Source organism: Equus asinus, chromosome 8 (genome assembly GCF_041296235.1).
Source record: "Equus asinus isolate D_3611 breed Donkey chromosome 8, EquAss-T2T_v2, whole genome shotgun sequence".
Classification (NCBI taxonomy): Eukaryota; Metazoa; Chordata; class Mammalia; order Perissodactyla; family Equidae; genus Equus; species Equus asinus.
This window is the reverse complement of record NC_091797.1, coordinates 14955286-14972266: the sequence shown is the minus strand read 5'-3', so window position 1 is coordinate 14972266 and position 16981 is coordinate 14955286. Positions and strand designations below refer to the sequence as shown.

Genomic DNA, 16981 nt, shown 5'->3' with positions numbered 1-16981 from the left:
TGTGTTTAGACACAAGCTGAAATTCTGCAGATAAGACAGAACCTATAAAAAGGGAGAGATTAATTAATTACTCAGAGGAGGTGGATGAATGACAGAGCAAACTCCTTGTGAGGCTAAGCGAGAACAGAGTGCAGAGCCCTTTGAAAGCAGGTGGGATTGGACAGGTCGAAGTCTCCATCACTCCTGGAGCAGGACAGAGGCCAGAAAGCGTTTGTGCAGGTAAAAGGGGCTGGGAGATTCAAGGCACTCAGCTGCTGGGACATGTGGGGCAGAGCGAGGTCATCAACTGAAAGCTAAGGGTGAGGTGTGTGTTGGAGGTTGGGACGAGGGGAGAGAGAGGGGTGGAATGTTTGCAGATTGAGAAAATGATGTGAAGCCATTTTTGTGCAAAAGGGGTGAACCCAGTCTTTCTGGATTTTAGCGTTTATAGACTGTTGGGGAACCATTCTATAAAAGTAGATACAAAATTATGAATTCAAAGTTAGGAATAGAGTGAGTAAACATTAGTTAAAAGTGAGAAAACACAACACAATTATAAATTTAAACCTCATAAATACCATAAACATGATAAATTCCAGAGAAAAGTCACATTATTAATTAATTACCCAACACATTACCTTTTTTGTTTTTAAAGGTGTCTTTGGACCAAATTGTAGTGTTTTTTGTTTGTTTTGGGGGGTTTTTTGGTGAGGAAGATTGGCCCTGAGCTAACATCTGTTACCAATCTTCTTCTTTTTTTTCTTTCTTTCTTTCCCCAAAGCCCTGCTACATAGCTGCGTATTCTAGTTGTAGGTCCTTCTAGTTGTGCTATGTGGGATGCTGCCACAGCATGGCTTGATGAGCAGTGCTAGGTCCACGCCCAGGGTCTGAATCAGTGAACCTTGTGCTGCAGAAACAGAGTGCACGACCTTAACCATTCGGCGACAGGGCCGGCCCCCCAAGTACATTACTATTTTCCTATATTTTTGTTGTACACTTTTGTGTTGCTTCTTGAGATGACAACAATGTTGTAATATTTTCTATAGAAAAAATAGAAAGATAACTCTTTCCTTTAGCCTGGATGATTGACATTTGTTTTCCATCCCTGGGAGTTTAGAAGAGTTCCTCTCAGCTTCACAACTCATGACTGGTAATGTATAAATATTTAGAATCATTGTCAAATGTGAGAAATTTCCTAGAAAGCTTTCCTCATGTATGAGCCGTAATATTTGAATAAATTTCTAGAGTGACTTTTATGGCACTGTCACTCAAAACTGTACTTCTCCACCCTTCGCTTTCTTCTCACGCCTGAGGATACAGTCATATCACAGTGTCACCTAGAGTCTGGCTCCTGTGTGTCACAGCATGGGCAAGTTGACATGGATGGCTAGTAAGAACTTTACAAAGAAGTGATTGTGAACCACAGAAACAACAACCGATTAAACCCATTAAATGTATATATAACTCAACTTCCCCTTAGGTAGATCTTAAGCATGTACAGCTACTCCATTGTCACCCAACCCCATAGTACGTAGGAGAAAGGAGAATTAGAGTGGAAAGAAAGTACTATCTTAAATTTTAATAAAAATATCTCAGTTTTGCATATTTTACAAAACCATAGGGCCATGCAAACACATTGCTAGCATTCCTTCTGGCGTCTTGGAAGTGGCCTATGTAAGTAAAGGCCCTGAAACCTAAACCTTATCACTTTCACAGTACGTCAGCCTGTGTTGTGGAGAGTGGAGGAACAAATGCCTTGGACATACTTAGTAAGATGGCATGGACAAATAGGATGGCTGGTTCATTGAAGATTGGGTTTCCACCTGTGATTGAGAAGAAGGGACAGAGGGTCACAGGTATTAAAGATATTTGCAAAGAACTAATGTAATGAAGCATAGCACAGCTCAGCCGCCTAAGGAGAGAAATGAAGTGGAGGGGTACTTATGAGTCAAAAAAAGGCACGTGGCAATGGATTTAATGTCACAAGGAAAGGGCTCTTGAGCAAGTAAGCTGCAAGGATACGAGTCATGGTCTTAGAGTAGGATACTTGAGTTTATGATTTTGAAAGTTGGTGGTGATGACAATTTCAATGCTGTGACTGTGTCAATGAGTGGTAAGGTAGAATGAGAAAAAAGCATACTTCAAAAAAATACCAACAACAACTAGCATTTATTGAAGACTTTCTCTGTGCCAAGTGTCCTCCTAGAGAAACCCTGAAGATGAGTTATGCAGTGAGAGACTGAATATACAAACAGACAATGGTTAGAGCATATGAAAAATAGAACTCTCTGGGCTGGCCTGGTGTCAAAGTAGTTAAGTTTGTGCAATCTGCTTCAGTGGCCTGGAGTTCAGGGGTTCTGGTCCCAGGCGTAGACTACAAGCCATGCTGTAGTGGCATCCCACATACAAAATAGAGGACAATTGACACAGATCTTAGCTGAGCAACAATCTTCCCCATCAAAAAGTGGAAGATTGGCAACAGATGTTAGCTCAGGGCCAATCTTCCTCATCAAAAAAACAGAACTCTAACCCACAATCTGCAGATATCAAGCCAAGGAGCCAGCCCATTATCTGCAGCAACCAGTCCAGGATGACCAAACAATAACCCTGAAATAATCAGTCCCAAACAGCCAGTACTTGATTAATAACTGCCAGTTCCCCTAGTTTTCTCCCCCATTTTCAACTTAGGACCAACCAGAGAAAGCCAAATATGTGCCTCTAACCAATCACACAGGATGCCCCATTTCTAGTTAGCCTGCCTCCAGCTTCCCCGTGCCAATAGCCTCCAATCAGGCTATTCCTGAAGTTTTCCCTTTTTTCCACTATAGAGCTTTCCCACTCTCTGTCTGCCTGAGTCTCTGGCAAACACAAAGGATGGTGGCCAAATCCCTCGCTATGGCAAATTCAGAATAAGCAGGCTGTGCTTGTTCCCATTTGGGTGGTCTTTGTTTATTTCCACAGCAGTGAAGGTTTCGGATGAGTTACTCCCCTGGATCACAGTCATGGCAGAGTGAAAACAGTGGGCTAGTTTCTAAGGCCTTCAGGGAGTGAAACACAATGCCAGGATGCGCATATAAGACACGTCAAGTAGAGAGAGCAGGTAGCGAGCCAGATGGCAGCAGCCACGGAGAACAGGGGTTTTCACTTAAGGGACGAGACAAAGAGCACGGGAACAACAGAGAAATGCGGAGGAACCTCAGAGTTTGAGGGTGTGACATAGAGAGACTTTAAAGGGAGTGGCATCTTTAGAAGATGGCTAGCTTTCAGCTGAGGTCAAAGGGTTAAAGAATGCCCTGTGAACATAGAGAGGAGTGTGCTGATTCCAACTTCAGAGTTCCACACAGCCCAGGAGCGAGCTCTGGAGGAAGGGAGTAAAAGGTTGGATGAGCCCATGGATAAATCAGGAAAGAGATGTGTATTCTGGAGATAGAAGACGCTGTGTGGCAGACTTGTGGTAGCGACTGAGGCAAGCAGGGATGTTAACAAAACACCACTGTCACAGCGTGTGGCAATGAGACTATCAGAGGGGTCCTGAGGGGTTCACACAGGGTTTGTCAATGGAGGACTGTGCGTTACTGCTTAAACAGGTCTTGGTGGCCAGATGGTGGTCATCCCATGGTGGTTTTAACTAATACGTAATGGTTGCTTAGGAGAGCTCCAGGTACAGAAATGTCTGAGAGGAAGTCTGTATAATGGGAGTGGAGCCTGGAAGGGTGACAAAATGGGATAAGAATTAGAGCAGCAAAGAGGAAGACTTGACCTCACGACAAAGGTGTCTTCAAGCTGTAAAGTTGGTGGTCATTCCTCCCTCCCTTCCTGTCCTCCTCCCTAACCTTCTTCACCTGAAACTTCCTAATGGCAAGTTTAATTATCCTTAGTTCATAGGTAGAAAAATTGACTCACAGGATTTTTGACTCACATAATTACTTGTTAATGAGGAAAAGGAGGAAGAGAAAAGCAAACTTCTAGATATCCACCTCTGCCTCTGGCAAAATGAAATGTAATCTAAGAGCTTCATTTGGGGATCGTATTTAGAGGTAGGGCCAGCTGTGATGAGTAACACCTGTGAGAGAGGCGCTGTAATAATCAGGAGTCCTCCCCACACAATCTACTGACCGGAACTCAAGGAGAGGTTTTTGGTTATTCCTCAAATCACATATTCATTGAGAGACCATTTGCTTTTTTACTTTTTTTTTTTTTTTTTGTGGAAGACTAGCCCTGAGCTAACATCTGTGCCCGTCTTCCTCTATTTTATATGTGGGATGCCTGCCACAGCATGGCATGATAATCAGTGTGTAGGTCCACACCTGGGATCTGAACCGGTGAACCCCGGGCCGCTGAAGCGCAATGTGTGAACTTTGCTGCTCCGGCGGGCCGGCCCCCCATTTGCTTTTTATGTTGCCATTTGGCCTTTTGAATATTTTAGCATACTATCCCAGAAGTATAACCATATAGCCACAAATATAACAAACGCAGTAGCCTAAAGATAATCAGCAAGTCACATTATTCAGTTTTATAGCCAAACTTGGAATCCTGGTGTTCATGAATAAGAAATTTTATTTTTATTTCTCCAGAACTCGCCAATGACTAAGAGATAGTCTTACCATCCATTTTCCTATTTCCTCTTCAGAGTTAATCGATCCTAGTATTTAATTTTGGTGTCAGGCAAGAATAAAGCACATGGAAGCAATGCATTGGGGGTCCACAGCTGCTAGATGGGTGTAGTTCCCAGTTGTAGGAGCAAGTACACATTTACTGCTTAAGACAGAGCTCTGCATGCACCCAGACAGATGGCATCGTCACTCTCCTGGCCACAGCTGGCAGAGCCACAGTGACGGTCTAGCTTCCCTTCTAAATAGCGATCTATGTTTTCTTCCCCTGGATTCCTTTCCCTCCCACTTCTCCCAGCTGGGGAAGGTTTAGTTTTGAGTAATGATTATCTTTCTCACTTGTTTTTGACTTTTCTTTTCCCACTTCTCCAAATGGCCTTATCTGCCAGTCACAATTTTTGTGGTCTGCAATTCTGATCACTTCTAAATGAAACCCATGCTGGCTTTGGTAATCATAATGTCATTTACAATTTACCACTAAACACGTTTATTCGGTTAGTAGCCCAGTGGAGAAAGAGAACTCCATGTGAACTCACCGTGAAAGGCCTAATCTGATTATTTCCTCATGAAAATCCAGGCAGGGGTGCTTGTAAGAGGGGCTGAGAGAAGAGGAAAAAAAGCAAGGTCTGGCCACAGCTGACTTTCATAATCAATGTGAATAGATAAGTGACACAGCCTGTCAAGGGCAGCCGCCCAGTCACCCGGGGGCATTTGTCTCAAAAAGGCAAGAGTGGACAGCACTTAACAAATGCAGAGTGACCAGTGAGTATTGGCTTGGCGTCTGCTGTTGCATTCAAGATGGCAAGAACAGTGATGAGGTCCAGAAGCTCTTCTCTAAATGGGGGAAATTGGATCAAGCAGGTTGTATTTGTGTGTGTGTGCGCACATGAGCATTTGCTCTGTGTACACTTCAACATCCTAAAATATCCTAGACATCCAACATGCCCTGTCCACCTTTCCCTAGGTTGGAAACCATACACCCAAAATCCAAGAATGGTGGTGAGGAGGAGAAGAAAGAGGAGAAGGGGCGTGAGTGTGTGTGTATACTCAGGTTGCTTCCAGGGTTCTAATAAATATTAACTTTGTGTCAATATTTGTCCTTCCTGTCGTGAAATGAGGATTTTCCACCTCATTTCACTTTTGAAAAGAAAATATGCCAAAGGGGTCGTCTTTGCTAGGAAAAAAAATTAAAAGAAAAGAAAAAAAGAAACAACGTCTATCCTTTATTTAGAAAAATGGTTCAGGAGGAAAGAAAAAAAGTATTTTTAAAATAAATGTTTTGACTCAAAGGCACATAGAATCCTTCCATCTTCCCCTTTTCAACAAAAGAGAAAAGTTTATATGTTTAAAATTGAATGAAATACATCAACATTAACGATTTCTTTTCCTCGAGGTTAACATCACCATTTCCCTCAATAATTTTTTTAGCCATTTTGTGATGGATTCCACAATTCACAGTACAGTAAAGTATAGGAAATTTTGACAAAAACAAAATATATAATCATTCTCTTATTTTCAAGAAATGAAAAGAAATCATTTACAATTCTTCTCTGTCAAACAATATTTACACCTCATTAATACTAAGTAAACAAATATAAATGGCCACGGATCAAATAAAGTGAAGACAGGCTGAATTTATCCCCATTTAGACATGTTGACATAGACCTTCAGGCGATGTGAAGGGAAACTCCAAAATCTCAAAGATGAGTTCCTAAATACACAAAGGGAGTAAACGAAATCTTGGAAGAAAATATTAAAGGAAAAATACTTTTGTCATTTTAGAAATAATAGAGAAAAACTGTCTACTTTTTCAGAATGGGATATTCCAGGTAAAAATTATGTTTTAAAACTTCAAAAATAATGGGCACATGTTATATTTATAAGGTGAAGGTAAATTAAGAGTGATGTTCTTATGCATCGTAGATTCAATATAAATGACAGAAATACAACCTCACTACTGTGAAGTCTAGAATTAGAGGTTTTTAATGTCTATTGAGTGACCACAGTATGGTAGTTCTAGCCATTATAAAAGAGATAAAGTAGGGCCAGCCACAGTGGCCTAGTGGTTAAGTTCAGCATGCTCCACTTCAATAGCCCGGGTTCAGTTCCCAGGTGTTGACCTACACCACTCGTCTGTCAGTGGCCATGCTGTGGTGGTGGCTCACATACAAAAAGAGGAAGATTGGCAGCAGATGTTAGCTCAGGGTGAATCTTCCTCAGCAAAAAAAAAAAATGAAAAGATAGAGGTAAAGTAGATATGCTTGCACATATACCTGTACACACAGATAGTTAGTATTACAAGAAAACATAATTTGAGATACTTAAAGTTCATTAAATTGAAAAATTCAATATATTCAAAGTTTAGGTCCTGGAGCTTCAAAATTAAGGCATTTCCAGGTTGACTTTGGTTATTTGTTAGCCAGCGGCACTCAGGAGCACGGTCTCCTCTGGCATGGCTCGTGGTGAGGAAGACAGCACACTAACAGCTGGTGATGGAGGTGGGGAAGTGGCCTCCAACGCTTAGAGTCAAGAGACGGTAGAAAAGAGATCTCCAAGTGTGAAGGTGGCTCTAAAGGACTGAGGACACTGCACAGGAACCGGGCACTGCTAGATGGGAACACACCTGTGCACAGACACGCTGGACCAGTGAACTCCAGGAGCCACAGGGTAGAGGATCTGTGACAATTTTATGCGCAGTCTCACAAAAATTCTTGAAGTTTCATCTATTTTCCATGGGAATACATTTCCAAACTAATCTGAGAAAAATGGAAAACCACATAAAACAAACCATTACATGCATCAAGGAAGCCTAGAAGTCCTCTGTGAAAGGCCTTTTTGTCTTTACTAAGTTCTCTTGGCGAGTATTTTAAAATATCTGTTCCTTTTTTATAAAAGCTTTATTGGGAGAGAAAAAAATGATCAGGAGATGAAAGTAAGAAATGAAATGACAATAAAGATGGGGGGGTCATATACAGACCCTTCTTTTGAATCAACCACTTTTCCTTTTTTGAATTAAAAAACCTTATTTTTATTAATGAAAGTCCATCCAAATAAATTGTAGAAGACTAGTTTGTATTATTTTACTAAGTCGACATGTCACCATCTATATTTTGCTTGAAATAAGTGGCTTAGAAAACGTTTGTGCACTTTTGTTATTTTGTTGTAGTATGATTTGACCTGCAAACATCTCTGGGTATGGTCTCAATTACGCCTTCTGTTCTCCGAATACTACATTGAAAACAGCCAACTCAAATGCAAGTTCAGGAAGTACAGCTTAGCGGGTGAGAGATCAGGTTTTCGACTCAGAGAGATTTGCATTATGTCCTGGCTCTGCCACTTTCTAGCTGCAAAACCACAGGCAAATCAGTTCTCTCTCTGACGTGGTCCACTCATTTGCAAAAGAGATCGAGAATAGTACCCAATCCATAGGCTGATGGACAGGATTAAATGAGAAGATATATGTCCAGAGTCAGGAACAAACACGTGCTAATAAATAAAAGCTATTACATTCACTATAATCATAAAAGGAGTATTTTAAAAATATTTCTCACTCTTTCCTTTTTTGGCACTATCTTTGTCTCAAACAAATAACATTTGCCTCATAGTCTGAAACAGCACCTGTAAGTGTTGCAAGCACTCATAATAAACAATGTTGAAAGGGACAAGTTGCAGGGGAAGAAAATGCTAAAACGTGGACATAAGAATCTATGCTTTTAGAAAATATGTGCAAGAAAGAAAGACACACATACATACATATGTGTGGGCACATGCATGCACACAACTATCTACAGTGAGGACACCTATTTTTTCCACTAATCAAAAAATAAATAAAAACTTGAAAAATTCAGAATGGTTTCTTCTTTTCATCTAATCTTAACTTTTCCCTTCATTTCTTTTGGAATACTCTCCACCCCCGCTCCACTCTTTCTCTCCACCCTCCTATTTCTCTTTGGCGAGCAAACTTCGCCTGCCAGCTTCCCACAAAGGGATGTGCATGGGTTAGATTAAAGATAGGGGCAACCGGCTGCATTCTTTACAAATACAATTCAGATGCGCTCTTTCCCCAGAATGATAAACTCATCACCTCTCCGGCCCTCAGTTTGAAGCTGCAGCGTAATTCTGTTGGACGCCAAAACTAAAATGAACGTGACTGTGCCATGCTCAGCTCTGAGCTGTGGCTGTAATGAGATTTGAATGGGAAGCCCCGGACACAATAAATCTGCGCCATATGTGACCATTTCCTGTGTCAGTTCCTTTCTCATAACGAGTGGAGACTTTCTTTTCCCTCTCATGACCCCACACCATGACTCTGAAATCTTTCATGGCTGCTTATGGGCCTCGGGCTTTTTACAGCAGTTGTATAAATAAATGAATTTGACAGCAAACATCATAACAGTTAGCAGTAATGTGTGTTCGCCACAAGTGCCTATACAACTCACTGGAGACACGGCAGAGGAAACAGCTTGTTTTGTTACCTAAACAAAAGTAGTTTCATTTGACAAGTGGTGAAAGAATTAGTCAAATAAACTTGAAATCCACGAGGACTATTTTTGCCAACTCACCCTGCAGTGAAATGTTCCCAGCAATTCAATGCCCATGACTCACAAGAGACAAATTTCCCCCTTTTCTTCTGAGATAAAGCTCTGGGCTGGGAATACAAAACCTTTGACTGATATTTTATATTAATCTTCTTTGCAAGGCCAGACTGTCATGGACGGGAACTCAGGTCCAGCAAAGAATTTCCAAGGAAGTTTGTGGCAGACCAGCCAAGGAGCACAGCTCAGGTGGGAAAGAGGAGAGCTGGTAGCAATAACCCGATGAGCTGATATCGTTTTGAAAGCAACCTGAAGCTTATATGCGCTTCCTTTTCTTTCACATTTTCCTTTATTCCAGAAAGAAAGGTCTCTACACTACACAGTTGCTGATGGAAACAGAGTTAGCATTTTCCTGTATCTCCAAGGTGCCAGGAAAATGAAGTTGCCCATGTTTGGTGGATCTGTGGTCAATTTAGATAAGCACAAAAAAGCATAGATTTTCCTCGATTATACGAATTGGGTGTTTATAAGTCTTTAAAGTTTTCTGCTCCTTCACTAGCATCTGCATGCCAGTCCCACTGTCCCAGCTGTGAAAGGTGTCATAGCACGGTGGTTATTCTTACGGACTCTGGTTATTTGTATGGACTTTGATGCAGGATTTCGGTTCAAATCCTGGCTCTGCTACTTACTCTCTTGTGATCTTAGGCAAGTAACTTAACTTCCCTGTGCCTCAATTTCCCCATTTGTAAGTGGGAAAAAAATTGGGATGGTACCAAGCTCAACTAAACCTATTTTAAAAGGCTCAGAATAGTGCCCAGGACATAAGTGTTGTTGTTGTTATTGTGCCAAACAAAGAAACTTGGGTAATATAGTCTCTTTAGAAACGCTAGAGCTCTTGTCTATGATAGCTTGATATTGGCAGCTAGTCTGGAAAATGAAATTAAACTCTTTTGAGGGAAAACCATAATAGCACCTTCATTTAAGCCAATTACAATTAATTTCAAAGTATTGCACAGCCCTACTTTAAATAAAAATATCATGTGGACCTTGGAAATATTCTTTTAGATGTAGGTTATTTTCACTCTTATTTTTTTTTTTTTCCTGAGGAAGCTATCACCAACTAACGGATCTTAGCCCAGGCATATGTTTTGCTCTCTGTTTTTCTCTTTTTAAAATTTAATTATTAAAATAGTTCACTGAAGTGTTTTGTTTGTGTGATAATATGCAAGAAAGTACCTTAAAATTTTAGAAGGCATGGATTATAATCAATACGAACAGATATTTCAATGTATAGAGAGCCTACAAGCTACACAACAGATTCCTAGTGTCTCTGTTTTAACTAACTGACAAATTCACTTAAATATACCTTTACCTGTATCTCGTCAAACTATTCCTATGGAGAAAAGTCAGAAATATTAATGAATTAAACTGTGTACAAATAAATGCACAATTTAAATTTTCTTTAGAGCAATACCAATACAATTTGAAAGAGATTTGAAAGAGGTGTGTCAATTGAAGGTAAGGAACCATTTGACTTTATAAAATAATGAGGAACCAGGAGGGGCCAAAATGGGGTTGGTTGGGATTTGGAGAGAGGGCGTGGTTTGCTAGAAAACCATATACAAAAAGTGACATCGTCCTGTGATAAAACAAGTTTAAGTGAGACTCCATTTATAGTGAAATGAACTGAAAACCCTATCTTGTCATTGCTCGCTGCGTATAGGCTACACTGCTACATCTAGGAAGCTTCTCAGTAATTGTCCCCTAGAGAACTTCATTGTTGAGGAAGGCCATCTGACAAAATGCCTCCCTTGCTACTTCCAAATCCTCTCCCAATATCTGCTTCTAGGATGCATTTCCTGATTCGCCTTGGGATTCCCAAAGGTGAAGATTTCATGAGATGAGTAACTCCAGCTATTCATGCACAACACGGCCACCAAGGCTGACCAAGCACAGAGGTGAGCAGTGTCCTCTTTGATTGACTGGCCACTCCTATTGCCTCTTACATAGCAAATGAACACTGCCACCTTGTCAAGTCTGTTTTTCTGAGTTAAAGAGAAACTGAGGGGGTAGAAAAACTCTAAAAGACCAGTAGGCTTAATCAAGTATTGTGGAGCTGTGAAAATAAGTGCCCAGCTATTTCTTCATTATCTTCTAGGTAAGTGTGTGAACACGTACAAGGCTAGGCTCATCTCAGGAAGTGACAGGCTTGTACTTCCCCATTCTCTAGTGGTTGAGTAGAATCATTAACCGTTAATCACTGAGCAGAGGTAAGTGTCCCTTTTGGCCCATACAATTTAATTAAAAGAGTTGGCAAACTACAGGTCATAAGCTACATTCAGCCCACTGGCTATTGTAAATAAAGTTTTATTGGCACACAGCCCATATTCATTTACTTATGTGTTGTAAACTATTGTAAATGCTGCTTTTTCACTATAATAGCAGAGTTGAGTAATTGTGACAGAAACTCCATGTTCTGCAGAGTTGAAAGTATTTACTGTCTGGCCCTTTACTGAAAATGTTTGCCAGCCCTTGAAAAGTTCTAAGTTCGTCTCTGACAGAGTGACCAGTGAAGTACAAGATGGAGGCTGACCTCTTGGCCCTGGTCCCTGCCAACCAGAGATAGACAAGGAGTGTAAAGAAGAAACGAACCTTTGCTGTTTTAAGCTATTAAAATTTGCAGGCTGTGTGTTCTGGCATCACAATCTAGCCTATTCTCATGGATAACATCTTTGCTATTCTCAGATGTATCTTTTCCTCTAAACGTATATCATATATCCTGCTTTAGGGAAGGGGACAAAGAGCATAAGAGGACTCTTTTTCTTCATCCTGAAGAGATCTAGGATGAGAACATGAGGTGTTTGAGTTCTCAGTCAACATTTGGGCTGAAACAGTTTCCTTTCTGAACATAAATTTTCTTTATATAATTTCTCCCAATATTTGCTTCCTCTAATACCTGAGAATAGATTTTCTCTGTTAAAGCTCTTTGAAAAACTCGTCCCATGAATCTCTGCAAATCTGCCTTCCTTGCCCCTGTGATATAAGGATGAAATTTCCTCAATATACTACACACAGAAGGTTGTTGAGGTAATTAGGGGAAAAGCTTTCCATAAGCCCAGAATCGGCATGCTGAAATCTTTCAGAATGAATTCTTGCATTTGGGCTTTGGCACTTTTAATAAGGGTGAAAAATGCATACAGCTGGCTTATACGTGCTCATTTGGTCCTTCAGATCTTCTCCTTTAGAGGAAAAGAAACATGTCCATTTTTCGGCAGAAAACAACATGGTCCCTTTCAGCCTCACAGGAGGGCAAGTTGAGTGGCAGCCTGGCGCTGCTACTGCTGCTCTCTGGAAGCAGGAAGTGTTGGAGACCATAATGTTCATGTTCATGGTGTCAGCCATTGAAGGGAGAGACGAAGGGAATCTTGCCAGGAGAAGTGCTGTGATCTGATGGATGGAGACATTAGTTGGAAGATGTCAATTCCAATTTATTTTCCTCCTACTCTTGTTGACCTTCGACAACAGACGGACTACCACGCACCTCAGTTTCCTTGTCATGCATGCAAAGCAATATACATGGATATTTATCTACAGGGAGATTGCGTAAAAGTTAATTGCACTAATGTCTGGGAAACATGACAGAGGAAAGTGGGTTGAAAGAAGAGACAGCCACCCAAGCAATTTGCTCACTGAGGGCAATAAATATGAGCCAGGGGGAGAGTGGATGGGAATCATGATCAGATTAATCAGCTACTGTTCACTCATTTGAACAAATAGTTTTCCAGGATTCTTACAAATAAGATACTGGGCCAGGGGTACCCAGGTAAGCTATTTCCAAGTCATCTTTTAAATTCAATGGCTCCTGTTGAAAACTGGTGAAGGAGTTTTAAAGACATTTTGGAATTTAACTTTGAACAACAAAACATAGCAAGAATACTGAGATGTACAACTGGCACCAAACATTCAGACAAAATGCCTCACTATAGCAAAGGCTTTATTCAAACTGGGAGGCAAAGTAGTGCTTGGAGCTATAAGAACAGGTACTGCAATAGATAGCTGTAGACGCCAACAAACACTATATACAGGCTCAACGTGGAAAAGAATAACTGACTAAGCAAAATTTTAGTTATACTCAACCATATATAAGACTTAAAAATTATAAGCAGTTGTATACTATGGTCTGCGTGTAGGATCCTTCAAGATGATCTCTTCAATTTGGATGAAGTCTGGCGTTGAATCAAGAAATCAACAGTCATCCTAGACATGATCTTATCATCGTGAATTTTTATAAATTCTGGTGGAAGGGTGGTTGATGGAGAGGGAAAACAGGAGAAGAATCTCATTTTCTAGTTCCTTCGTTGTACAGTTCTGACATTTTAAGCACTGATTTAATGCTATTTATTGAGCATTTATCATTATCCTAATAGTTATCTAGATTTGTGGAAATGATATTTAAAACTAAAAAGAGAGGAACTTGAAACTTACTTAGAGCAAAGTTTCTAGTAACAAATTTGCCTCCTATTTTATAGGCAGTGAGCTCACGAGCACTTTGAGTACAGGTGTCAACCTTACTCATCTTAGCACATCTCCCTCCTCTCCCGTACACTCACATCGGAGCCTCATATACACAGTCAGTGGGAAGAAACATCAAAATTTCCTGATTTAGTTCAGCGTACTATGTGTATGCTGAGAGTCATTCATCTTACTTTACTCAATCATCTTGACTAACTGAGAGGTATGTTTTTATTGCTTCCATTTTCCAAATAAGGAAATTGGCCTTAAAGCTGGACTTGAAGGACTCCAAAATGGCAAAGCAAGACTTTAGAAGCAGGCTGGATCCCTGAGTCACCACCAGGAGCACAGCTGCCAGGAAAACCACTCAATCTCCTCCAGGCTTAGATGTAAGTGAAAAAAAAAAACGGTTTTCCTTTTGTTAAACACAATTAAGATTTGGGAGTTATCTGTTAACTGGAGTTAATTATTTGCCTCACACAATATCCATGTTTTACATAAGTAAATGAAGTAAATTTAAAAAGTGAATAAGTACATAGAGGCAAAAAACAAATAAGGCTAAGGTCCCAGTTGGTTTAGAAGCAATATTAAGAGGAAAGGCCAAATGTCCTGCCAAAGGTAGCTAAGGATTCAGAGCTTCACTGAGGTCTGGAATACAAGAGCTCAAGCAGCATACGCACGCCAAGAAAGAAACTCAGAAGCTACAAGCAGCTGGTTTGAACTTTGAAAAAAGTTTGGCAAAAGGGCAAGAGCATGTTTATAATTCCTAAGGGACAGCTCATGTGCTTTCCATTGGACCTGCTCTGTGTCAAAGGCCAATTTCCATCCATTATGATACACTAAGTTAGTTATATGAATATTATGTTTAGAGAAATTCACACACAGGGTCAAAAGCAAAATTAGACCGTATCCATCATTGGGGAGTGTATCATTCCACCAACTACAAAATTCTTTTTGCTTGGATTCAAGGCTGATTTCTATTGAAATACAGGATTTTCCAGATAAAACTAGCCACTGGTCTTTCAAGAATGGTTTCCCAGGTTAATAGGAGCTGCCTCCTGGGAAAAATATCACACCCCATAATGCATCTGGCCAATTGTTTGGTGCCATTCAAATTGTCAGGGGTAAGAGTGGGAGAATTCCTTCCTGTCCTCTGAGACGATCATTTTATGCCCCAAAGCTTCAACTTCATTATGCTTATCTTAGGGCACAATTACAATGTTATTATTGGTCATAAAATTAACCAGATTATTCTCTCTTTTCTTTTCTTCTTCAGCATTTGACTTCCTGACCTTCCTCAGCAGAAAAGTCTATGGACTGATTATACGCTAAGAGTAGAAGTATTTCCTTTTATTTGTTTTAAATTTTCCCACTGTTAATTTCATTGACAGCATACTTGTTCTCATATTATGAAATGAGGTAAAGAAGGAATAAAAGAGAAGAATCATTTTTACTACTCCTATGAAATGCGAAAATTGTTCTTCTTGTCTCCCAATGCTTCCAAGGCTGTTCACTTTGTTCTCGCACCATCCAGAGGTCCTACTCTGCATTTACATCAACCTGTAGGTGCATGGTTCACCTTATAACCCAAGATCCTTTCCCAGTTGCTGCCCTGTACTCTGTGCAAACATCCCCTCACTATTGTCCAAAGCAACTTCTTTGTTCTAGCTAACCCAAAATGGCAAAAATGTTTCACTTCAAGGGCTGGTTTCCATCTGTGGCAGTGGCCACCTAAGTATTGTCTTAGGGAAGATTATGTGGCCGTGTAAGGACTCAGTAGGAAAAGTGTTGTGAGAGATTAGCAATCTATTGGGGTTAGGGGTTGTATGTACAGCAGAGCCTCAACAAAACACTGTCAGACAAACACCACTACATCTGCTATGCCAACTCCTGCCTCAATAGCACTATGTGAGCTTCCCATGTTCACATAACCAGAATTCCATCCAGATTCCATTATCCAGAATTCCCTCCAAATTCCATTTCACCAATCCACATCTGATACTTTCTAAGCTTCTAGAAAGATCTTTCTAACACTCTGTGCTGATCACTGGCTGGCAAAATTCATTCTGGAATTTATTCTAAAGTTGAAAATCATAATCACTGGCTAACAAGAATCATTTTATAATTTATTCTAAAACTGAAAGAATTGCCCCAGATGGATGGCAGCTTTGGCTGACAACACCTAAATCTTACCTAGCCTGAATTTAGAAAGGCTCTAGAAATTCAGGGTGAAAAGCCTTTTGAACCATTGATTCATGCTCTCCTTGTAAAGAAGGATGATTGCCCTTCTACTTTATATGTTAAGAGAATTAGACTTGGTGATCTTTAAAACACACCAGAAGCTGGACTTCTCTGCAAAGAACCACGGTGCTTTACCTCAGACCTTGTCTTCTGCTATTTCCCCTCTCAGTCACTCTGTTCAGACCCTTCACCCCATTTGGGGCCTCTGCCAAGGCAGATCTCTCTACTCTTCTCCCAGATATCCATGAGCCTCATTTTCACTTTTTTCCACTTTGCTCACGTTTCCTTCTCAATGAGGCCCACCTTGCTCAGCCCAACCACACATGGACTCTGTTGCCTCTTATGATGCTCAACATGTTAAAATTTTGTTCATAGCACTTGTCACTTTCCAACCTAGTCCATAATTTGCTTATTTTTTATGGGTATTACTTAGTATCTCTCTCCTCTAGAAGGTGAGCTTTATGAGAGCAGAGATCTCAGAGATCTCTTATCTAGTTTTTACTGACAAGAAGAGTAACTAACTACTAACTCTTCTGCCAACTAACTAGAAAAGTATCAGAAACACAGTAGACATTCAGTAAATATGTGTTACATTGAACAAACTTAACTCATCCATTTCTGTCCATTATTAACTCTAGAGTTTTTCCGGTTCACTCACAGTCAGACTGAATGTTTGTATTCTTCTCATTTGTAGTTAAATCCACTTTACACATGGACTGTGTATATATTTGAAATATATAAGGAAATTTCTCTAAAAATGCTTCCAAGAAGGACTGGGTATCATATTGGTACAATATGTCTTTCGGGTGTCAGATATGAACTTATATTTTCTCAGATACTCCATTTTCCCTTGTTTTCCACAAAAGTTGATGCTCTTGATCTACTGAAATCCTAACACCACAAATGAAGATATACAATATCTCGTTGCAAAAAGTGAATGAGAAGGAGAGGGGCAAGCAGGAGCAGGGAAGAAATACAGGATAGCATTTCCGCACTTCTTCCACAGAGAGCAGTGAATTGAACATGAGGCAAGAAGGTCATGGAGTTAGGAGTATGAATTTCATCAGATTGCCTGAATTGCAACAAGATTTCAACAAAAATTAG

General features: G+C 40.3%; 1 protein-coding gene and 1 long non-coding RNA gene across 10 annotated transcripts in view; one reads left to right on the top strand and one right to left on the bottom strand.

The window, feature by feature from the left end:
• The window catches only part of PKHD1 (PKHD1 ciliary IPT domain containing fibrocystin/polyductin), a 416955-nt gene that overhangs the window by 48709 nt on the left and 351265 nt on the right, over nucleotides 1-16981 (bottom strand). Inside the window, exon 60 of one of the 9 annotated variants that reach the window (XM_070514777.1) lies at nucleotides 7213-7345. The exons of 7 other annotated variants lie outside the window; for them this stretch is intronic. In XM_070514777.1, coding sequence (XP_070370878.1) covers nucleotides 7341-7345 — 5 coding nt within the window. In that variant the 3' untranslated portion in view covers nucleotides 7213-7340. Of the gene's footprint in view, nucleotides 1-7212; nucleotides 7346-12284; nucleotides 12572-16981 lie in introns of those variants that run through there. One more of the 9 variants, XM_044776845.2, reaches the window with a different exon arrangement.
• On the top strand, nucleotides 136-15100 carry LOC106827039 (uncharacterized). The gene is made up of 4 exons (XR_006532026.2): nucleotides 136-219; nucleotides 10974-11082; nucleotides 13893-14025; nucleotides 14913-15100. It is a non-coding gene; the product is annotated as an uncharacterized lncRNA (long non-coding RNA).